At 30.2% G+C, this 24512-nt stretch overlaps 1 protein-coding gene across 1 annotated transcript; it reads right to left on the bottom strand.

Moving 5' to 3' along the window:
* Positions 1-12406: 12406 nt before the first annotated feature.
* On the bottom strand, positions 12407-24440 carry LOC140060433 (solute carrier family 35 member F6-like). The gene is made up of 13 exons (XM_072106633.1): positions 24136-24440; positions 23724-23797; positions 23433-23488; positions 22960-23033; positions 22431-22492; positions 22161-22240; positions 21512-21571; positions 21247-21322; positions 20935-21029; positions 20218-20262; positions 19696-19879; positions 13460-13585; positions 12407-13158 (listed from the first exon to the last, which is right to left on the bottom strand). Exons 1-13 carry the CDS (start codon positions 24228-24230, stop codon positions 12965-12967), a joined length of 1221 nt encoding a protein of 406 aa, XP_071962734.1. The 5' UTR covers positions 24231-24440; the 3' UTR covers positions 12407-12964.
* Between the last annotated feature and the right edge of the window lie 72 nt (positions 24441-24512).

Below are 24512 nucleotides of genomic sequence, written 5' to 3'. Positions count from 1 at the left end.
CTTTTAAAGCATCAGAACAAGCATTTACAAAAATTAAAATGTTTTGGTAAATCAACCAAAGCAAAACTGTGAAAGGATATTCACACAATGATGGAGCTATTTATTTTCAACACTATGAGTATACCTGTAGAAATAATAATAATAATTTATTTGAAAACGGAAAACTTGATCACTTAATATAGTGATTTTAACAAGGCCATTACAGAATACTAACTACAGTATTTACAAATACAACATTTTAAAATGCATGGCATAAGATTCAAAAGTTGTTTCTAAATATTTTGAAATACAGAATCAAAAGTACATTCCTATTCATAAAGATAATTGAGGTATTGACCACTGATTTACTAAAAGCTTTACCATTGATTGAAATGGTCAATATCAACATCCAAGTCCAAACACAGGTGGTTGAAGTAGGGATAACATTGTACCCACAGGGACTGAAGGTTAATTGGCACAATCAAATTAGCTGGATTAACCAAAATCAAAAGAGTATTATAAAGAATACGTAAGTTATTTAATTTTGGTCAAAGATTAGATCCGAACTGTCACATGCCAAAATCCCACATCAAGCTCAAGTACTGTATAATTCCTTATAGTTTTCATATGAATAGAAAAGAGTGTTCCAAGCCTGGAGGCAACAACTATTAACCAAAGGTTTGTTGTTACACCCGATACGACAACTACAACACCGTCAATACAATGGTACAAATAATACCGACATCAACGCAAGGTACTTCAAAGCTACCTACTCAAGCACGCAACAAAGCTTAACCGGTAACAGTATCTATAACCTGTATCATTTTAATATAATTCTTTCATTAATATGAAAAATGAAAGTTAAAGATCAAAGTGAACACCTGGGCAGGTATGCTTTTATTTTGTTATAATTCAACTACTGATCATACTACAGTCATTGGTCAAGGGTTAACCCCCGCTCTACAACCAAAAAAACATTAACATACCATTTAAATATATATTTATATAATGTAGGCCTACATAATATTATTAAAACATTGTTGAAATTGTATTTGTTTTTTTATGTGCACCGACGCAGGTAAAAACATTCATGTGTTGATCTGGGCCTCCATGGCTAAATAAAGTTTTAATGAATTGAATTGAGCCAGTTATATTTGTATAAATGTATTGTAAGGCAGTTTGTACAGTTATTGGTATCGTTATTTAAACACATGGGATATCAAAATGACTGGAATTGTACTGGAAAGGTTTTTTCCTAGTAATTTATTCATTTACCTTTTTTATTCAGTCCTGTTTTTCATATTACAGTAATCACCCAGCAGAAGATTTGAAGTTAGGACCTTTACACCGCAAATATCTTAAACGAAAAAAATAGAAATATGTTCTGAAAATACGACCTTGGAATAAACATCCAAAAACCGCCAAAGAAATTAAACTAATCCAAACTCCAGAATAGAATCGAATAACACAAAATAATCCTAAAAGAACTAAGTTAGGAACTTTGTGCAAAGCCGCCTTGACATTCAAAGGGATAAATGTTCTAGACAAGCAATTAGGCAACAACATTGTATGGGATTTGGACCAGACTGAAATAAACACCTGTCTGAAATGGCTGGCAATTTCCTTTCCTGTGGTATATAATACATATATCAAATAACTTTGATGAATTGGAGACAATCAATTAATCAATCAATCAAAAGGAGGATAAATCACGCAGTCAGCTAATCAATCAAGTGTTAATGTTTGTCCAGATGGTAACCGACAATAAAACATATTTTTTGTATCAAATATGTATATTTAATAATGTCAAATTATAATGAATAAAATGAAAGTAATATGAATAAATTAATGAATGAAAGAATGGATGAATGAAAGAATGAATGAGTTTTTTGTATGAAATATCTATATTCAATAACGTCAAATTATCATGAATAAAAATAATAATAATAATAATGAATAAATAAATGAATGAAAGAATGAATGAATAAGTTTTTTGTATGAAATATGTAATAATGAATCAAATAATCAAACAATGAATAAAAATAATGATGAATGAATGAATGAACAAATGAATGAATAAAGAAATGAATGAATGGATGAAGAATGAATAAATAAGTTTTTTGTATGAAATATGTATATTTAATAATGAATCAAATAATCAAACAATAAATAAAAATAATGATGAATGAATGAATGAACAAACAAATGAATTAATAAACAAATGAATGAATCGATGAAGAATGAATAAATGAGTTTTTTGTATGAAATATGTATATATAATAATGAATCAAATAATCAAACAATAAATAAAAATAATGATGAATGAATGAATGAACAAATGAATGAATAAAGAAATGAATGAATGGATGAAGAATGAATAAATGAGTTTTTTGTATGAAATATGTATATGTAATAATGAATCAATGAATAAAAATAATAACAAATAAATGAATGGATTAAATGAGGGATGGATGCATAAAGGAACGAATAAATGAAGAAGTAAATTAATGGATGGATGATGGATAAGTAAGTGAATGAAAGATACAGGCAAAATATATTATATTACAGAATTTATAATGAATTATACAATGAATTTAGAAATAATATAATAAATTATTATGATGGAGGATTTTACCAATAATTATAATTATAACAATTTTAAACATCTAAAACATTACTTCTACCAAATTATCCACATAATAATAAAAGCTGATTAAAATAAAGATGCTTGGAAGAGACAGCATAAAGCCATGGCTCCACTCCGACATACATATGCTACGCATAAACGTTCAATTACAATGTTTATGTAGCGGCATTTATTTCCGTTTTACAACACTCTATTACTAGCACCTAAATCTGCCCCTTAATTTATGTAACCTAATTAGTCTTGCAACGAATCGAATCATATTGTTCTTCGCCGGCCAGGTTCTCATTATTTTCCAATTTTTTTCATTATAACAACACTTCTGAAGCAGATTTTATGAGTTTAATGAAAATAAAAAGTGTCTTGTAACTACGTGATGAGATTGTCAAGTGATTGGAATCGTAATTCTCAGATGGGTGCGTAATACATGGAATAATTACTATTTTATGGGTTTAACTACAAATTCCATAAGCTACAATCATTGTGTTTGATGATTACCATTACGTTTCATTTTTATATTCATATTTATACATATGTTTCTTTTTATTCACTATGATCTTCCATAAGAATCGTGTTACAATGATATATATATTTATTCCAATCTTTTTCAATAATCTTAAATAAGGCAAGAAAGTTTAATAATCAGTAACCTTCAAATATGTCTTTTTTGTATATTTAATATTAATAGAATTTTGGTTTGTCTTTTTTTTAGTAGCATTCAAATAGATGAGTTCTTGCAGTCTTCTCTTTATATAGACCTTTTGTGCAACTAAATCAAAATAAGATTTACTTGCCTTAACTTTAAGCTCTGTCTACACCATCAAAGTATAATGTGCCCAAATATGGTAGTGATATGATAACATTGTGTATATATGGGCACATCACTTTATTTTGTCACATAAAGTTTGATAATGTAGACAGATCTTTATTTCAAAGAAGATGACAGCTTAGGGGGTATTATGAAGGAGGCCTGGTACAGGGATTACTTGAAAATATATTACATATTTTGAATAAAAATTAATCAAAACTGTAAAAGATTATTTATCAATATAAATTTGTTATACTTATGAATCCGTAAAAAAATTGGGTCAAAAAGAAGTAATTCAAAACCATAAATTTGAATAATAAACAGGAACTGAACAAACAAGGTCACATTTTGTATGGAAAAAAAATTACAACATCTTCAAAATGTAGGTTTTAAAATAAAATTAATTCTTAGTTTGAACAAAGTAAAAAAAAAGAATATTCATGAATATAAAAGGAGATTAACCTATAAAAAGTTTTTGAAGGATTTACGAAAATTTCTGATGGGGAAAAGGAAATTACGAGAGGTTTTTGAAGGTTTCGTAGCCTTAACCCCGACCTACATAAAATAACGTTTAGCAGCACATACAAATGTAGTATTGTTCTTTTAAGTATAAGAATTTAAACACAATAAAAAGTATTAAAAAAGCAAGATTTCTTGGATTAAAAAGTCAATAAAATATTAATTTTTCTTTATTAAAATATTAAATAATGCAATATAACCAAAACTAATATAAACTATATAGAACTAAATTTTAAAAAGGACTGAAAATAATAAATAGGCATATTGCTTATTTTCCTGGAATAAAAATTAAATAAAATATTAATTCTTATTTATTAAAATATTAAATAATGCAATATTCACAACACTAATAACAACTGTTGTTGTTGAGAACTACATATGAATATGATACAAATAATTAGTATTAATTAAAATTATTATAAAACAATGAATAAGTTGGCATAAAGCCGTAACATTTAAATACAAAAACCATTGTCGTTTTTTAAAATGTAACTAATCAAGGCAATCCTTGAACAATGGAGGTATAAAATTAAAATTTAATACCTCCATGCTTGAACTAGTATTAGAAAATGAAACTTAGTTTGGGTTTTTTTTTGTATTTTCATTTTATTAATATTATGTTTGTTTTATTTTGAAAATTTAGAAAATAAATAAATCAGATCATACTACTATTCTTGCAAATTAGGCCAACATTATCCTTTGTTACTTTCTTCTTTAAAAATACATCCTATCCTTATGTCTTTGTTTCCCTATCTTTTTGTTATTAATAGATACAGATGACATAAAACCAGATTTGATCTAATTAATTGTGGTCAAGTAAAGTGTTTTTTGCTACGTAATTTAGTTATGTCTTTGACCTTGTGTATATGATATTAATCAATTATTACTTTGTACTTGTTCTATTAAAATAGTACTTGAATATTAATTGTCGCAAGTACCCTGTACATTTTAAGATAGTCTGCGGTGGTTGTCTTGGACACGAAGGAGTTGAGTAATCGTGTTGATTGGTCAGCCCACATCTGGGTTAGTATTCCAAGGAGCTGTGGAATCATGGTGGGCTTATCTAGGCTTCTGTAATGCTTTTCATGCTGAAGGCCGTCCGATTGTCTCTGCTAAGCTATAGGCCTAGGGTGCCTCTACAACTAGATACACAAATGTAGGTTGGTTCAAACTTCTTTGCTTCTTCAATACACTACGACACTTAAAGAAATCCTGAGACTCGTTGTCATCGTCCGGATTACAACGTCATTCATAACATGGGTAAAAAGCAGAGTGGTTTTAAAAAATCGGCCTATGAAAGACCTTATCAATCTTAAACATTTTGTTTCTGCCGCGATGGCGCGAGAGGCACACTGTCGCCAATAAAACTTTCTCCCGTGTTCTGGTCAAGCGCGGAAAAGCAACCAAACCTACATTTTATTTAAGTAATTTACATTCGATTTTAATGGTCTCCGTATCTTTTTTAATTGGTCAATATCATTTGAACAATGGAGACATGAATTGTCAAACCCGGTTGATTCTACGGCTGATTAATTACGCAAGTATCTTCACGTAACAACATGGTAATGTGTATATGTCTTGATAGGTCCACGCACATAAGATAAATGCCATTGTTTGATTATTCTCAATAGGAAGTCCGAGTTTAGATTGCACAGTTTTTTTAAGTAGGTCACTTTGTGTATCTTTAATGTGATTATATTAGCTTTTATTTTTATCATGTACCTTTTAAAAGTAAATTTTTTTCTTTAATATCTAATATTTTAAAACATTAAACATTTCTAATTTAAAAGTCTACAATAACAAAGTAAAAGTATATTTTAAAAAGTATGTGTGTGTGTATAAATTTATAAATTATCATTACTTTCTTCTTTAGAAGGTGTATTTAGTCTAATGTATATTTTATTATTGACATTGCCAAACAAAAATACTGAATAGAAATGTTTACATAAAACATTAAATTTTATTGAGTAAAACAGGTTTGTTACAAATATTAAGTTATTTTAATCATCTATCATACATATTCCATCATCAACCCTTTCTCCTCCTAAAGTTCTTCATCAACCTTAGCAACTGATACTTAACATCAAATGAAAATGTTTCACTTTTCAGTCAAAATTCCTTTTAAAACAAGAAATATAATTTCAAAGGTTTTGAGTAGATTATTTATAGTAAGTAGTACTCAGGTATTCATTCACTTTGAACAAGATTTCGGAAAATAGAAGTGTCATTTTGACAGTGACACAAGCTTAAAATACAATTAATATGCAAATTAGGTATTACTATATTAGGTAAAATTGCTATGTGAATATTAAAATTAATATTATAGCTTTATGTTTTTATTAAGTAAATACAATGCATTAATTTTATTACTGTGAATTAACTGTATTTTGAAAATACATAAATTTTTTTCTGGAATAAATCAATTCGTAATTTACTAAAATAACTAAGAATATTAGTACCAGGAACATAGTGTCAATCTACACTGAATAAACACCTTCTTTATAAAACATACAAACACATAAAACCTATTTGATGTTTTATATTGCACATTTTTAGATTAGAATAATAATCACATTAAAGTTGAACTTTTAAGAAAAACTATTATTTTTTATCAATTTGGTTAATAAAAGCAAATAACCAAAGATAAATCGACAAGGTATATAGATCATGAAATGTTAAATGAAATATAAACTGTCAAAATATTTATCTATCACTGAAATAGGATACTAAACTATATAAAACAGAAAATTGTCATATAAGTTGTCAAATGAAAGTCACTGTAAAACACAAATAAAGGAAAGCAACAATGAAAATGCTTTCTTTGTTTTTAAAATCCTGTATATTTTGTTCATAATTTAGTTTCCTTGTAAATAGGCCTATTGTTAAATCACTTTTTTTCTCTAACTTTTATTTTACTTAATCTGGACACGCACCTTCATTCAAGAAGTGTGTCACTGTTTCAAAAGTGTAGCTTCCAAATAAATTATTATTATTATACGAACTACATTGGATTCAATATAAAAAAATGTAAAATTGCTGTAAATAAAGGCTATTTATGTTCATATTATAAATGTTTAAAATGGGGAGAAATATAGAGAATACAAGCAATACACAGGTGGTATTGAGAACAACGAAACTGTGCAAGTAACGATAGAATTTGGGACATGTAATCTTTAAGGAGAAAGGACCTATTTCCAAAGACTTGTTTACTTATCCTTCTAATGAAGCAAATTAAATAAAAGCGATTCAACAAAATCACGACAGAAGCATTGATTATATTTAATATTTTATATAACTGTTGCTTTGTTATCTATTATAATCTTACCTCTTCATCATCATCATTTTAATCCATAAAAAATAATTACACATTTGTTGCGGAAATCAATTTATTTTGTTATTACTTAGCTAGAACAAGACAATCATTGTCACATATATTTAGTTCCAAATTTATGGGTCAAATTAATCATTACTACTGTACATATTGAATAAACATTTTTTATCATACAATAAAAAAACCGTAAAAGTTTGAAGTCAAATCAAGGTCGGAGACCTTGAAAAGCTGGTCGAAAATATTCAAATTACCCCCTAGTCTTACACGCGATCATCATGAATATGAAAAGCCTGTGATCACCTTAATTGTAGTGGAATGCCCTAAATAATTGCGCTCGTCTTATTAGCCTAAGACTTTTCTTACTATCTTCTGGATTTTCAGAAGGGACTAACTGCCTCTGATGCATTAGAATAAGGCTTTAATGTGATGTCATGAAAATGTATGAACGAGAAATCTATACATCTATGTTTTCTGTAAAAAGAAATCTGGAAAATGTCGCCAAATTTCTTCGACGGAGAACATCTTGGAATTACGGAATGAATTGAGCAGTAATGACTTTGTTGGAATCATTTTAATGGTGTCAATTTTCTGGATGGGAGTTTAAATAACAGGTTTTTGAGTCTGGAATGAGAAGTTTAATTATAATTGGAATTTATTGGATTTTCTAACAAAGTTTTATATTATTTGTTACAAACAGAAGATAGTAGTATCAAGGGAGAACATACAATAGGTATTGTTGATAGGGTGACAAATGTTCACATGTATGTAGATATATTACAAATACTATTGCTGAATTACATTTTTGTGTTTAAGTTTTTAGTATACAAAAGTATATTCTATACTCCAAGCAATGAACTATATGCCATCATTATATAGCATTCAATATTTCATCATTAATTATGTCATCAGGAATGATTATTTTATATTATATATTTCTGTGTTTTGTTAAGTTATCATGTCTATTGCCGAAATGATTAAAATAAATAAATAAATGGAATATCTGAAAAATAAGATTCAAGGTATATCAAAAGTTTTAACCAATCACAAAAGGAAGAAATAATTGTTTTAAAAAAAACAGCGAGCACAAAATCGTCAATTACAGGATGGATAAACTTTTTTATAATTTCAATTATACAATTGAAGAATACAGAATACAAGTGAGTGGTCAAACTATAGGCGATATATAAATAATTGTTTTCACTCAAGCACAGGAGGCTTAACATGTAAACGGTCAGTATAGGCCATCACACAGCATTTAGTGTATAAAGTGGTCTAACTTATAGGCATATAATAAAGAAATGTTTTCACTCAAGCATAGCAAGCTTAGCATAGTAAATGATCAGAGGAATAGGCCACCACATACCTTCACACAGAATTTGTATAAGGTGGTCAAACCTGGCCATATAAAGTGTTTTCACTCAAGTATAGCAAGCTTAGCATATGTAAATGGTCAGAGGAATAGACCTCCACAATACCTTCACACAGCATTTGTTTAGGCCATAAGAAATAAATGTTTTCATTCAACCATAGCAAGCTTAGCAAATTTAAATGGTCAGAGGAATAGGCCTCCACAATACCTTCACACAGCATTTGTATAGGCTATATAATAAAGAAATGTTTTCACTAAAAGCATAGCAAGCTTAGCATAATTATGCAAATGGTCAAAGGAATAGGCCTCCACATTACCTTCACACAGCATTTGTTTAGCTGGACGCTAGACTACAAACTAGGACAAGGAGTCATGAAGTAATTACATATTCAAAAAGTCACTGACTGAGGGATCTGAAAGTCGATGACCCAACAGTGGGTGGTTTGATCATATTCGGATTAGCTCGAATAATTTCATCAGCCATAACGATCCCGAAAGACAAAAAAATTCACCGCAATGTCATTATTTATGCAGCTACCTGTGTTTTTATCTGAACGAGTTTTAATTCCCAATTTTCGTTGATCGTACCTTGGAATATTAATGCCGGAACTATAAAGAAATGTTATTACAGTATTTTATGCAACTGATTCTATGCTTGAATTTTCCAATTATATGTGAGAATATGAAAGACGGGACTATAAAGAGCATGTTATTCGGTGTTTGATTGTAGGATTGTAAAAATTTGTGTTAATATTATAGAGGATAATTGTGAGATTGTACGAAAATAGTGATTGATGTTTTCAAATAATAACATTTTTAAATTGCAAATATTAAAAATAGGACTTGATGTTTTAATTTAATACGGTAAAGATCAGGATATCTGTAGTGAAAATATTATAAAATGGAAATGTCGCTTCTTATAAAATTTGTTTCTTATCCACCCGTATCAATGTAGAACAAATAAAAATACAAGATAAGATAAAATACCTGAAACTAAAAAAAAAATACCATTGATTTTTCCTCTCAACTTTTTCCTTTTACTGGATCACTTTAATATTTTATTATTTTCTTTGCGATGTTCTGCTGTATAAATAAGTGTGTATATTGGTGATATACTTTTAAAATCATAACTGTGGCGCCAAAAAAATATAAAAATAAATACAAAAAGACGTGATAAATATTTGTTTTTAATATTATCCAAAAAAGCAGTAGTTATTCAATTAATGATCCTATGGATTTTAAAATTTTTGTAAATTAGCCAAAACTGATTACTCAAAGATTGTTTTTCTTTTTTAAGCTCATACTCTTCTTTTCAGAAATCCAAACATATATTATTTCCATTTTTTCTTTTTCAACTTTCAATTCATTTATTTTGATCAAAATCAGCAATCATCAAAATATGTATATAAACAAAACAAAAAAACCACAAAGTATCATTTGGTTGAGGGATTACATAGAGTCAAATAATTTGGTCACTGTCGTCTCATGACACCATAAAAATTACATAACGTATGTACTGTAAACAAACTACAGAAAATTGTTTGTAAATTACAAAGGTAGTGTCAAGCCTTTGTTTGTATTGTTCTGTATTTACTTTCATTCATATTTTATGCTGTTTTATAAATTGTATTGTTCTTGGAAAGAAATAAATATTACTTACTTACTAGTATTCAAAGAAAATACATTTAAAGAATGGAAAAGGATGTAAAGGGAAAAAAGAAAGGAATAAAACAATAATTGTGGTGTTTTTATGAAAACAAATGCTGTATAAAAAATGAATAAAAAAATATATAATTCATTCATTCATTTAGTATATTATAAATAGTTTGTACATCCAAACTGATTTATTGGTATATTAATAATACACACTATGAGACTATATAGTAAAAATCATAATCGATAATATCTACATATAAATATAAATGTAATATCATGATTCCTAATATCAGAAAATATGCATGGGAGGATAAAAGGCATATATTTCGAATGATACACATTTCATAAAAAATATGATCCTAGAAATAAGAAAATTAATAGATCATATCCAGAAATACATATATATGTAAAACATTGATTTTGAAAATAGATCAATAATCTCTATAAGAGGAGACAAGAGGACAAATTTAATAGCAATTGAGGCCAACAATCTCCAATTAGTTTATATGGATCAACTCGCCAGGGAACGGTCAGACTGAGCTATATTAAGGTAACAAAATAATAGCCAGATTTCGAAAATTATGTAAGACACACAATCCGTATTTTGTAATTAAACCTAATCCGAGATTATAAGGTACTTGAAAAAGAGATATTTAGTTAGTTGAATTTGAGCTGTTATCGGCCGATATTAGGTTAGATCGAGATTAATTGCTATGTTACCTGTTACGGAATTTGGCAAGTCCCAGGATACAGTTTTAATAGTGTTTTACATTGAGGGCGCTATAGTGGTTTTGCAAATTATGTGGAGATTATTTTATCATACTGTATTTTACATTTTTCAACAATGCTAATTCAATTCAAGAATCAGTTAAAATGAAATTGTAGGAGGTTGGTTTATACACAAGGATCAAAATGTTACTATGGAGTGCATCATTTTGCATTCAAAATTCTTTTCATCGGAAGTCATTTTCTCTGGTGTATCTATAGCTTTGCTAACAGATTTGCAGATCACACTTTTTTTTTTAAATGTGATGAGCTACTCACTGCATAATACTGTACAAATAATGAATGTTTATAACAGTGAAAGAAGAAAATTTGCACAGTATAGTGCAGATAAAATAACTCCTCTTTCACCAAATTCTATTATAAATATAATAAAACATTCATTATTTCTTTTATAAACACACCTACTTTTACATGAAACAAGATAACTTTATTGTCAAATAGTTCATCAACGAAAGATTTGAAATTGGTTTTTCTCATGGCAACTTAATACAAAAATAGAATAAAATCAGTAAAATGTTAAAACACAAAGTAAAATACACAGTACTGTAAAATTTGTACAGATAAGGATAAATGCTATCAGGTGTTTGAAAAAAAAAATTATTTGTTTGTCGTCATTATTTTTAAATATGCATTATGGGACAAATGACAGTCGGTACCTTGCTGTCTGTAATCTTGTCGTAACAAGAGGCTAAGGCCATTTGAAGAGGATAGCACTCCAATTTTGGTAGAACAATTGTAGAAGGTGCACATTACAGTCAAACGCGATCAGTCAACAACAGCGTAGCATGTGTGTTTGCCCACTCACTTTGTATAACAAAATTGAATGCACACAACAAAATTGCAGTACTTGATTTACATAACAAGGCATGCTCGAGTATGCTACATCACATTTATTTATATCATGTGACCCACAATTTTCCAATTAAATGACAAGAATCTTCTCAGACTAGTTATCAAAAATAATTTTATTTCTATATACTTTTGAATCCAGCGTGTCAGATATAAATGGCAACAGGGGTCCTACGACCTCTTTTGCAACTCCTCGTCCATGTGCAGTTTTTAATGTTTCATAAAACACAAGAACTAATCATTAAAGAAATATCACACAAGATGAAAAATAACACTTTATTCATTAACAAAACAGTAACTTGCTTCTCTTAAATAATCGCAAATAATAAATAAGACAAAGACTTGTACGAAAAAACAATTGACAGAACATATACTTGTTTGAATCAGTATAAAAATAAAAAAAGATAAGTACTGTACAACGACCTATGCTGGTTCATCCCCTCCTCCGATCCCCACCCCCAAAAAACATTGGAATTTTTCCATTTATACTATTTATTGTTTACTTCATGGTCCTTTGTTCTTTCTGTGTCGTACCTGCTATTATTTGCCTGAAAATCTCAATCTAGATTTCAACAGGTCCTTTATTACAAGGTAAAGTATAGATATGATAAAACAATTATGAATGTAAAAATAATGAGCTATTGAATAAATTAATTTTTTTTTTACATCAAATAAAAAATGATTTCTAGACTGCCAGTTAAGGTCAATTTACACAGATGAGCAGTAACGGTAAGCCAAAAAAACATAGAATCTGTAATGGGTTTCTGTTAAATCGCCTGTCCGCTCCGCATTCTGTGCAAATGGTCATAAGAAATATAGATTATATATTCTTGTTTTTCGCTTACTGTTCGGCCATTTTACTAGCGAAACATTATTTATAGTACAATTATTATGCTGAAATTATTGACTGTATTTACACTTTTGTGTCAGTTTTTGACATCACTTAAACAACATAGCATGGAAAAGTATACAAACCAAAAGAATATTCTTCCTAATCATTCGTATTCCAAAACTGTTTTATCTTCAGGTGTAAGAAGGTTCCTTTTCATTCAGTAGTGGAGATGCTTCATTATCATCCTCACCTTCCTCATCTTCGTTACCTATTGATGAGGACACTGGTACCATTTGAGAACTATCTCTGCACCATGGTATAAAATCAACAGGCATCAGCCCATTGTACATAGCAGTTCCAATCATTAAGAATAGGAATCCATCAACTAAAATGAAATATTTAAAAATGTGATTTAAATGTGAAAATGTTTACATTTCTTTGGAATCACATGTTGTACCGCAAATCTTGCATTCAAAAGCTCTGTCTACATTATCAAACTAGTTTGAAAAAAAAAGTGTGATGTGCCCAAATATGGTAGTGATATGACATCATCATGTCTATATATGAGCACAGCACATTTTTCTGTCACATAGAGTTTGATAGTATAGACAGAGCTTTAGTGTATGTATGCATTCAAACTTAAAGAATGGCTACTGAATAGTTATATTAAAAATAGTAATTATTACTTTGAAGGATTCCATAAGTAACATCAAATTCTTCTCCAAAGTTTTTGTCAAACGCATAGTAGATGATTAGGTCCACAAGCCATACCAACATGGTTCGACAAGCGTCAATTAGTGTTCTGTGTACAGCTAAAAATTAAAACAAAGACACTGGGATTATACAATAGACAAAATTAATAATTTTCAGAGGTATTTTTTAATTTTTTAAACTTTGATGAACAAAAATCTAAGTAAAATTGGTAAAAATAACCATTAGAAACAACATTTGTTGTTATATTGTAAAATTAGAATAGAATATATTAGAATTAGAGAACCACACATATCTACAAAGGCAGCATTCCAAGTAAATATATAAAACAAGAGCACAACAGATGCAAAGACCAGTCAACAAATATTCACATCAACCCGTTTGGAGAATAACTTTTCCATGCTGAACACAGACTTTTAATTCCTTCATTATTATAACAACTTTGATTCATAATTAAATCACAGAAAAACAAAACAATACTGTTATTTGAACTACTGTATGTATTTCTCAAATTGCATGTGTGGTTAGATAGAAAATTGAATATCAATATTAGATATTCAAAATAAAAGTATATAAATATATATATGAATGTTGTAAAAGTATATAGAATTATATACAGAGGTTTTGCTGTAATTCTGATAACCTTGCGTTTTAAATGTGCCCATCATGTATTGCGCATTAGTTGCAACATCCCAGGGCTCAGCAAAGGATTTTTCAATTTTTTGCTCCTCGTCTTGCGTTATGTACTAGATGTTATCTGGCTGTAACAACCTGGCAGCAGAGCTTGGCAAGAACATATCTCTACTTAAAATTGATCTTGGGTAATTACGGCTTTAGTCGAACATCAAAGGTAAAACAGTGACCTACTTAAAATCGGACGGATTTGACATGCGTCGAGTTTGATAAACACATTTTACCTAGGTTTTATTACTAGTAAATGTTTGTGGAAAATGTCATTCCATGTTCTTTCTCTTTCTCCTACTTTTGATCTTTTCCAAGAAAATTTTCTAGAAAATGCTTACAAACAAGGTAAGAAGAGTACTAATTAACTTGAACATTATCATAACACGTAGTGGAAGAGAGAAAAACTGTGAGGAAGATAAAAATGTACCAAAACGGTTCTTAACCTCTGTTTACACTATCAAACTAGTTTAAGGAAAAAGTGCAATGTGCCCAAATATGGTAGTGATATGCTTAAATATGGTAGTAATATTCCCAAATATGGTAGTGATATGACATCACCATGTCCATACAGTATATGGCCATACCACATAAAGTTTGATAGTGTAGACAGAGCTTTAAAAGAGACTTATAGAAGACGTAGCCCTGAAAAGACGGACAAGATTCTCTATCTAAAAACAAGGTAAACGAAGCTCTAATTAACAACATGATGGATATCTAGTCAACCGACAAATATCAAAGTGAAGGTTGAATTATAATCGACTTAAACGATTAAATCTATCAAACATCTTGATTAAATTAATTTTTGAGAGGTTCAATGGATCCCATTATTTCATTTTTATATCACCAAGGTCAGAATAAATAATCTTCTTCTATTTTATTATTTACATGAATGCCAATTTAAAACACTGTGCGAACAGGTGGCAATCCTTTCATAGGATGAACACATATGTTTTAAAAAACAAAATTATATCTTTGTCTAATGGAGAAAATATAGTATTTTTTCATCTGCCGCAGTAATATACATTAACCAAAATTGAAGTGAACATTTTGGTTAATGAGTTTTTACAACATGAAATTGCTTTCAATTTTGGGATGGTTTATGCCAGTATATACTTTACATTAAGGTGATTAAATATAGGTTATAATTACTACTACTACCTTTAGAAAAAAAAAAAGAACAGTATTCGATCTGTGACCTGGAAATTTCCATCTGGGACCTTTTAGGGATCTGAACCTACTTGAGTAGGCTAAACCAAAGACGGCACTTGACCAAAGTTCCATTAACAAAGTTCTTCAAAAGAATCAATTAACATTAAATTGTTAATCCATTTAAACCTGTGAAACAATTTATAAAATAAGGGACCTATACAAATTTAGCCTTGTCAATGCTTCTATTCTATATTTCTAAGCTTTCAAGTAAATGATTTTGGTTTTTTATACAGAAAAAAAGCATACAAATCTGTAAAGAATTTTTGAAAATGTGAATTGTTTTAAATTGTGCTGTGATCCCTGAGCATAGAGAAAAATAATGATGTCAAGAGAAAATACCATTGTCGTTTTAATAACCATACCATCAATTTGCAATGAAAAGTAATTCCGACAAAAAGTTTGAAATTAATTGTATGAATCAAAAATTCAGATTGTGTTTTTTTTTTTAGGCTTAAATTTCAAAATATCTTAATAATTATATATAAAAATACTTTTATAACATAAAATCTTATTGTAATTTTGCGATACCTAATTCATTTTTTTTAATCGATTAAGTAATTGCATTAATTTTTTGTACAAAGTGTTTGTGTATGTAATCTGTACTTTTGCTTCTGTTTGCTCTATGTATATAATATTTTATGATTGTTAAACTTCAATTTATGATTTTAAATTGCAATAAAAATGATTTGTAATTTAAAAAAAATATAGTTTTCAAATTCTTTATTTCAAAATTTAAAAAAGCATAGTCAAGTATTACAACAAAAAAATCAATTGTGTTGAAAAAGAAAACCTCTAAGAAACTTCTTGTATCAGACAAGATACAAAAACACCCATCTCTCAAAAAGGATGATAGCTAAACATCAACTATTTGTTTACATCTAAATGTTTTTTAATTGTTATGGCCATGACTTTTGTGACTTGGGTCAGAGAAGCAACGAGAAGCAAATTACATTTAGTAATACAAGTCATGGATGTATCGTCTCCTTAAAGCATCTCAGCTTGATTAACGAACGACAAGGATTATGCTTTTGGAAAACAACTTGAACAGTCTCCTGACTTCGTGAACACAAAACAATTGACTAGGAAAAAAACACAAAAGACACCCAGGATGAGTTTAAGCTAGGTTAAAGGTCGAACATGTTTTCTAAAGATTAACTTCGCCAGAAAAATATGAACAAAAAACGTGACAATTCTTGGATGTGTAGATTAGATTTATTTGACTGGTTATTGACAACTGTCTAGCTGAGATAGCTCTTGTGGATCTGAATGATATATGGCGGTGTATTCTCTTGAGTGCCATCTCTGTATATCAGTATGCCTCAGTTCTATGCAACATGGATGGTAGAAAGATCTTTTAGGTAATCTCAAAGAACAACCAAACAAAAATAAATTCATTAACAATTCTATTTGTTAAACCAATTATTTATAGAAGACTATGATTATATAAAACTATTATTTGTAGTAGATAGATATAGTAGATTTGATATTGTAGCTTGGTGAGGAGTTTTACTATTTGCTATTTACTCTTTCATTATTTTAACAAAAAATCTATGGTAAAAAACGGCATAGACATTTGAAAATGTGTATTTAGAGTAATTCATGGTGTCCAGCATATTATTTCCATCTCCTGAGCTCAGAAAAATCAATTCTTCACATTTTTTTATTCTATTTTCCTTATATAAATTAGGTTTTTTGAAAAATATATTAAATTCGTTCATGCTGCTTGGAAATTTGATGAGGGGAGAGGATGTGATTTAATTAATTTTACTTGGCCTTATATTAATATTATTTTTTTAAAGGTGATGTAAACATGCTTTAAACAGTATGTAAAATAAGAACACTAGAACACAATGAAACAGAAAGAACTTATGAACTAACTAGCGGATGTCCTTTAGAGGATGGATATTATTTTTAAAGTCAATCAGAATAATGTTGCTAACCTTAAGCTAAGCACCAATTTATATGTTAAATAAATGTTTAAATAAAGTCAAAAAAATATTAACGATTCTAACTAAACAATATTAAATGTATATATACATAGGTTATTTCAATCTACTTTCACAATGTTAAATTAATGATGTTATTCTAACCTGAGCTAAATTCAAATCCCCATCGTTACCATATAAGCAACTAAACCGAATGAAAAGCAAAACATTTAGATGGTTTTTCCAAGGTGACTCTATGTCAAATATGTATGTACTTTAATATTAATTATATAAACAAACTGTCAAAAATGTCAATAAATAATTTCTTATCTTCAAAAAGCATGCAGAAGGAATCATTATCATTATCATCATCATCATCATCCCTTACTGTATAGAATATATGTTTTAAGAAAATTAAAAGGAAAGTCTCCCTAGGTATCCTTAAAATCTTCCAGTTCTTTCATTTATAGTGTTGTGGTAACAGATGTAGTGAAGCTGTAGCTTGGTGGTTGAACATGCTTGCCTTCCAGTCCAGGATTCAATCCTGACCTAGTGCCAGGGCTGTAAACTCACAACTCTTTCAACTCCACTCCCTAAACCTCAAATGAGACTTATAAGCACGAAAAAATATAAAAATAGTTTATCCATCCAGTAATTGGCGAGTTAGTCGCTATTGGATGCGTATGAAATAAGAAGATACACAATTGACGAAATAATGTGTTTTTTAATTACAGTTTAAAATGGATATAAATATAAAATCAACCATGTTCAACTTTGCCGATTGTGTCGGCGATGAATCGTATACGCGTACCAAAGAATATTTAGCGCTCGCGTACTAGATCTCTGATAAATTCTAGCGTTTCCATAGAATCGCTCCCCTCTGTCGTGTAGCAATTTTATGGAAACCAGGCTTAACATCAATAAGACATAAATTATTAGTTATTATTATTATAAGCGCTTCAACCTTCCACAGAAAGCATTGTCATTGTGAAATATTGTCAACAAATTATAAAGATTATAGGCATTTTTTAATGAAATTATTATACTGTACTTTTTCAGTGTTTATTTCAATTAGGGTATTATTACTAGTCATTTCTCATTCAAGCATGTTTTGTGTTTGATATAGTGAAATGAGAGTATGGTCTTTATGAGGGCAGCAAAAAGAATATCATCTACATCAGACAAGAATAGAATATAAGCATATTACAACAAATATAAGCCTTTGAGCACGGTTACAAGGCAATCAGTGTTGTGATAACTTCTGTATCTATGCATAATGCTGTGTATGGAGAAATAACATTGCTGATTGGCCTGATAAAAAGTTGTAAAATCAATGAATCAATTTAAATAGGCCAGAAAATGTCACTAATATTTTTTTTTATAGTGAGTTTTCAAAAGTGGAATTTTTATTAAATATTGAAAGAATGAAAATAAAAAATAGTGAAATACGGGATTAGTGAAACTCATCCTGTGCTAAAAAAAAAATGTATAGTAATCACAAATCCTCCTCCAAGCCTATATATCTGTCAAACTTTCTTCATCCCTAATGCGCCAGCCTCAGTGCTTGTCATCAACACAATACTTAAAGATTAGACTTAAGTCTGTAAACTCCCATGTGACTACTACAGAATAATGTAGAAGAGAAGGTGGTTTTACCACACACAGCATGAGAAACTGCACCCATATTTTTTAAAACTCTAATTGCTATAAATAAAAATGCTTTTAACCACTTTACAAACGCCAAAAAAAATAGGAAAAAAAGAAGCTATGATATAATCATAAAAGTACAAAAAACCGAAAAAAAAGTTGACACACATGAACCATTTCAGCGACCCTAAAATTTCACTATTTTTAGGCCCCTTTCTCCACTATTTCAAAATCTTGAATCTACCACTGCATTTTCACCACTCATTTTAAATTGGCAAATTAAATCTGAATCTCTTTGAAGCTACCAAATGGAAGCCCAATGGTAACAAACTTCTTGTGACTAAAACGTAAGTCTGCTTTAAAGAGTAGAAGTAGCCTTCAGTTGCAACAGTATTTTTACAATGAGTATAAATACCGATATGAGTCCTATGAAAACTAAGTCTGGACTTTGCTACTGGTATGACAAACACCAAACTAAAGACTAATTTTGAATTAGTGTGTAAAGCTTTGTCTATTAGTTTGACAAAAAAAGTGTGATGTGCCCAAATATGGTAGTGATATTCCCAAACATGGTAGTGATATGACATCACCATGTCCATATATGGGCACATTTTTTTGATAGTGTAGACATAGCTTAATACATTAACAACCAAAAAAACGCAAGAGTTATAATTTAGTCTAATTTGTGAGATTATCAAAAAGAAAACAAAAAAATATAAAAAAATATTAACATTTTGCCTACAAACCTGTCAATGATTTTGTAACCGCTAATCCAAAAAAATTGTAAAAAGCAATGGAGCAGAGATATAGGAGGCAGAATATGAGCAGTTTGGTGCTGTTACTAATTTGGTAGAGAGCATCAATGCTATCCTCATACCGATGTGTTGCAGCTGAACTATCAGGAATGTGGTATAATATGGGAAGAACAATCTGAAAATATATAAAATTATAAAAATATAACAAATTCTTGGTTGTATGAATGTTAACCACAAAAGAAAACATTTGATTCCTAATCGTTGCAAATTATGTTTTGTTAAGAAAACCAATGATTGTTATTAGAACATTTTATTGTACGAAATGATGTTTTAACTGAAATAATATTTTTAAGTTTCAAGGCATACAAATACATAACTCATACAATAAGAGAGTTGAACTATTTGTTTATCCTTTAATTTAAATTTTTGTCCTCTTCCTATTTACCTATCTGATTTTAAATAGAAGTTTCTTTAGCATTTGATTGCAGTACTAGTATACATTATTATACTTACAGCGCTCATAATCACAACACCAAATGATCCTTCCAAACCAACAACCTAAACAAATAATAAAATACATTCTACTGTGCATTAACTATGTTCAATTTTTCTTATATAATAGTGGAGTCAGAATCAAGGATGCAGCCTATTATTGTAATCCAGTAGATACTGTAAGTAGTGGCACGGTGTCCTGGTGGTTGATATGTTTTCTTACTAATCCTAGGGTTCTTGGTTCAATTCCTGTCATATTTTCAGGATTATTCTGACAGCTAATACAAGCCTTGAGATCCTGCCATTGGCAAGGCATGTGCTTGCTGTTGAATGTTGTTAAACAAATTAATGAATGATGAGTAGGGTATATTATGCATTCAGTGTCAGGGAGAATACTGTAGAGGAATAGTGAGTGAGTGAGTGAGTGGCCGAGCGGTTAAGACAGTGGAACCGTAATTACGTAGCCATAACACCGGCATGGGTTCGAGGCTCACTCACTCCATGGTTCTGGTGGTAGAACGAGTCTTCTCGGATAAGGACTATAAACCGTAGGTCCAGTGTACACATCTAGCTCGTGTGCACTTTAAAGAGTACATCTTTCGAGACGAGTAGGGGGTTACCCCGGTGTATTAGTACATCACAGCCACTGATCACCAACTGGGCCCTCTGGGAGACCAGTCTATGACTGAAGAGGTTACCCAGTATAAATATATATTTCAATCAATTCAATTATTTTACCTGTAATGGTGGAAAACCTCGTTTCTTAAGGAATAGTTCTTCAATTATCATCTGGCTTGCACTTATAAATTGGCTACTAAGAATAAGAACAATACCTGAAATAAACCATAAACAATTGGTCAAGTAATGGGGACTCCTCATGATGAATATTTAGAGGGCTAACCCTGGTACCATGCAAATGATTATTTATTTAGCAGACGTGTCTATGCATGTGTTTATACAGTGCTTGCTTATCTTTTTCAATTCAATTTGTATGAATATGAGTTAAAGTGAGTGAGAGAGAACCATATCAAACCAACCATAGAAACATACCTAAAACTGTTTTTGAGCTGTAGCCTGCTTCTTCATCTTGTAGGACACTGGATAGGCCAACAAGTACCAAACCAAACTACAAGATAAAAACACTTTCATTAGAATAATAATAATAATACTATACATTATGTAACACTAACAAATAAACAAACCACCATGACCATCACCATTATGATGGGTTTTCAGACAAAAAAAATTGAATCACAGAAATGACAAAGGAATGAAACAGAATGTCAGCAGGTATCCAACATCACTATGTGCTTACCATGGTAAGTGAAATCCCTGTCCAGTGATAACACTGTAGTTTTCTTTTTAAAAAGAGCCTCTGAAATAGAAAAAATAATATTTTAATGTTATCAAAGAACTTATAACACAAGAATCTCCTGTTCGTCCGAAGCGCGTAATAATTTCGAAAGGCATTGTGGGATAGAATAGAGCTATGGGTGGCGCCATTGTGAGCCATGGAGTAGGGCGCCCGCATCAAATTAGAAAGTCAAAATCATAGAGGGGATCTGCTAATGCTCTAGGGGGGATAGAGTAATTGACTGAGGAGTAGGGCGCCCACATCAAATTAGAAAGTCAAAATCATAGAGGGGATCTGCTAATACTCTAGGAGGGTAGAGTAATTGACTTCCTAGTTTGGAGGGGGCGCTGCTCCATGCTGTGAAATGGCGTCGCCCAGTTTGACCTTTTAACCCTGTACTTCCGATACTGTGTTTTGAATGCAAATTGAAGAACAGGAGATTCTTGTGTTATAAGTTCTTTGATGTTATGCAAATAATGAATGTATACATACTGTACTCATGGACAAAAAATATATATTAACCATTACACCACCTGTCCAAGAGTAAATACAGTAAAAACACAGAGCAGAGCAATTATAGATGGTATAACACAGTTTACACAAAACTAACCGACAATATTCCAGCAAAAACAATGATGGATCCTCTCAACATTTGCCAAACAGAGGCTGTGACATAAAGAAGACCAATACCTAATCAAATAAATAAATGCAATACAATTACTATTGCAAGACACAGACATTACAGTAAACATGTATTAACACTCAATTGTCTGTGCTTCATATGTGAATTTTTCAAAGTTAATTGTGGGACAAATGTAAAACAATTTATTTTCCTCAAATAATCAATAATGTTTAATGATAATGTTTAAAATGTTCTTACCAGCTAATGTTGTTCCAAATAAATCGCATAACGTAGGAATTATTAGTATGATCTGAAATACTCTGGTTAGATAAAAATAAAAAAACACAATATAAGAAAATAGTATATTAAAATTGGATTGCTTGGATTCTCTGTATATAGTTAAATAATAATAATGATAATATTCGGCATGTTGTATCAAGCAAAATCTTGCCAGGAGCAAGCAATAGGCATAGGCCTGAATAGAATTAACTGCTCTTGTTCAATACATAAATTAAATATACAAAAAGATTATAAATGAGTAAAAATTAATAGGGCATACAGGTATGTATTGTCAGGGAACATTTTCGCCAGTGTAGCGTAGCAAAAAGCTATACAAAACAACCTTATTGCTACACATTTTGAAAATTGTGTAGCAAAAAATACAATACAAAACTATGTTTCTCGACTTAAAAATCAGTTTGATTAGCAATATTGCTAAACAAAATTTTTAAATGAAAATTTTCCCTGATTGTCAAAGTTAGTATGATGAAATAGATGCAACACCTACCTTGGTTGTTTCAATTGGTTGGTAGGATCGACGTCCCCATCAACACTCTGTATGCTATAAAGCTGTTTTCTAAGCTAATAATGAAAGAAAACATAAGACAAAAATTATCATGAATTATCAAATACGAGCTTGAGTTATTTTACTATGCAATTATTTTTTGATACAGGAAATAGTTCATTCAAGACGTGTTTATATTATTATTAGGCAGTTTTAAATTGTGATTACTGCCGACATATCTTATGGTAATTTATTGTACGCAGACTGAAATATTGGGACGCGTGTCCTAGCTTCCCGCTTTCCCCACCTTGACACAGATCTGGTGGTTGCTAGCCTTGGAGACTACACATCAATTGACACTGATGACTTAACTTGTTCCTAGGTCATCCCAAATCGAAAAGCTCCAAGACCAATTTTCATTACTTAACAGGCCTGTGTAAAGTTAATTAAAATACAAGTATTTCACAATGACAAACCTCTCTCCTTTCCTGATGCCGCAACACCAGCAAAGCATACAGACACATACTTTCACCTGAAAAATGGAGAAAAAAATGAACTCATGCAACTGCTGCTAATCGTTAAAATCGTGCATAACATACAATATTTTAAAGCTTTTTTAAATTGTGAAAACATTTCTCATGCCACCCAGCTGTATCCTAGATTTGAAATTGTCATTTAACAATCAGTTCCGAGTTGTTTGTTTTGTTTATGGTCATGTTTTAATTCCATTGCATTCATTTAACCAATACATATTATTTTAGTCTTACCTATAAACATAATAAGTGTCTGGAACCATGGATGATCAAACTCATGTGGTGCTGTTCCATTGCGTCCAACAACTCTATCAACAAAAACCAAAATAAATCAATTCTAAAAATGCACACTCCTCCCAGCCAGTGATTACTACAACTACTACTAGTCTAGGCCTAGCTAGTGATGTCCATTGTTGTAAAAAATATATACAGTACGTAGGCCTACGCTTGTGTAACACTTCATAGCATTTAGTATTACTAATAAAATTTAAAAAAATTCCACCCAATCTGCCTTCTCCCACCGTCTTTTAGTGTACTGTATCATACTTCCTAGTTAGCCAGCCTGCCTAGCCCTGACTGAGGCCTAGCATAAACTACAGAGTAGGGTAGGCCTAGCTAGGCTAGATAAACAAAGTTAGTTACTTACGTGCAGTCATTTTGTGCTTTTTTACTTAGTGTGTTTATACTACCAGTAACAAGCATTCCAAGTGCTAACAACATCTGTCTAACCGTCAACGCCATAATTACTGTATATTTTTACTTAGTAAATATTTAAAACTCTGAGCCTTGGCTATAGGGTGCAACAACATTAGACTGAACAACATAATCATGCCATCTGATTGGCTGACGGTGATGTAATAATTACCAGGGTACGTATTGGAAAAAAGTTTTTGAAAACAGTTTACAAGTTTTACAGTGAGTTCAGTTTACATGAAACATTTAAACGTTGTTTAGAATATTATATACAATTATGTAACAATCTGATTATTCTTTATTTTTACTCAGTTTTTTTTTATTTTATAG

This window comes from Antedon mediterranea, chromosome 10, assembly GCF_964355755.1.
Source record: "Antedon mediterranea chromosome 10, ecAntMedi1.1, whole genome shotgun sequence".
Lineage (NCBI taxonomy): Eukaryota > Metazoa > Echinodermata > Crinoidea > Comatulida > Antedonidae > Antedon > Antedon mediterranea.
This window is presented reverse-complemented; position numbering and strand designations above follow the sequence as displayed.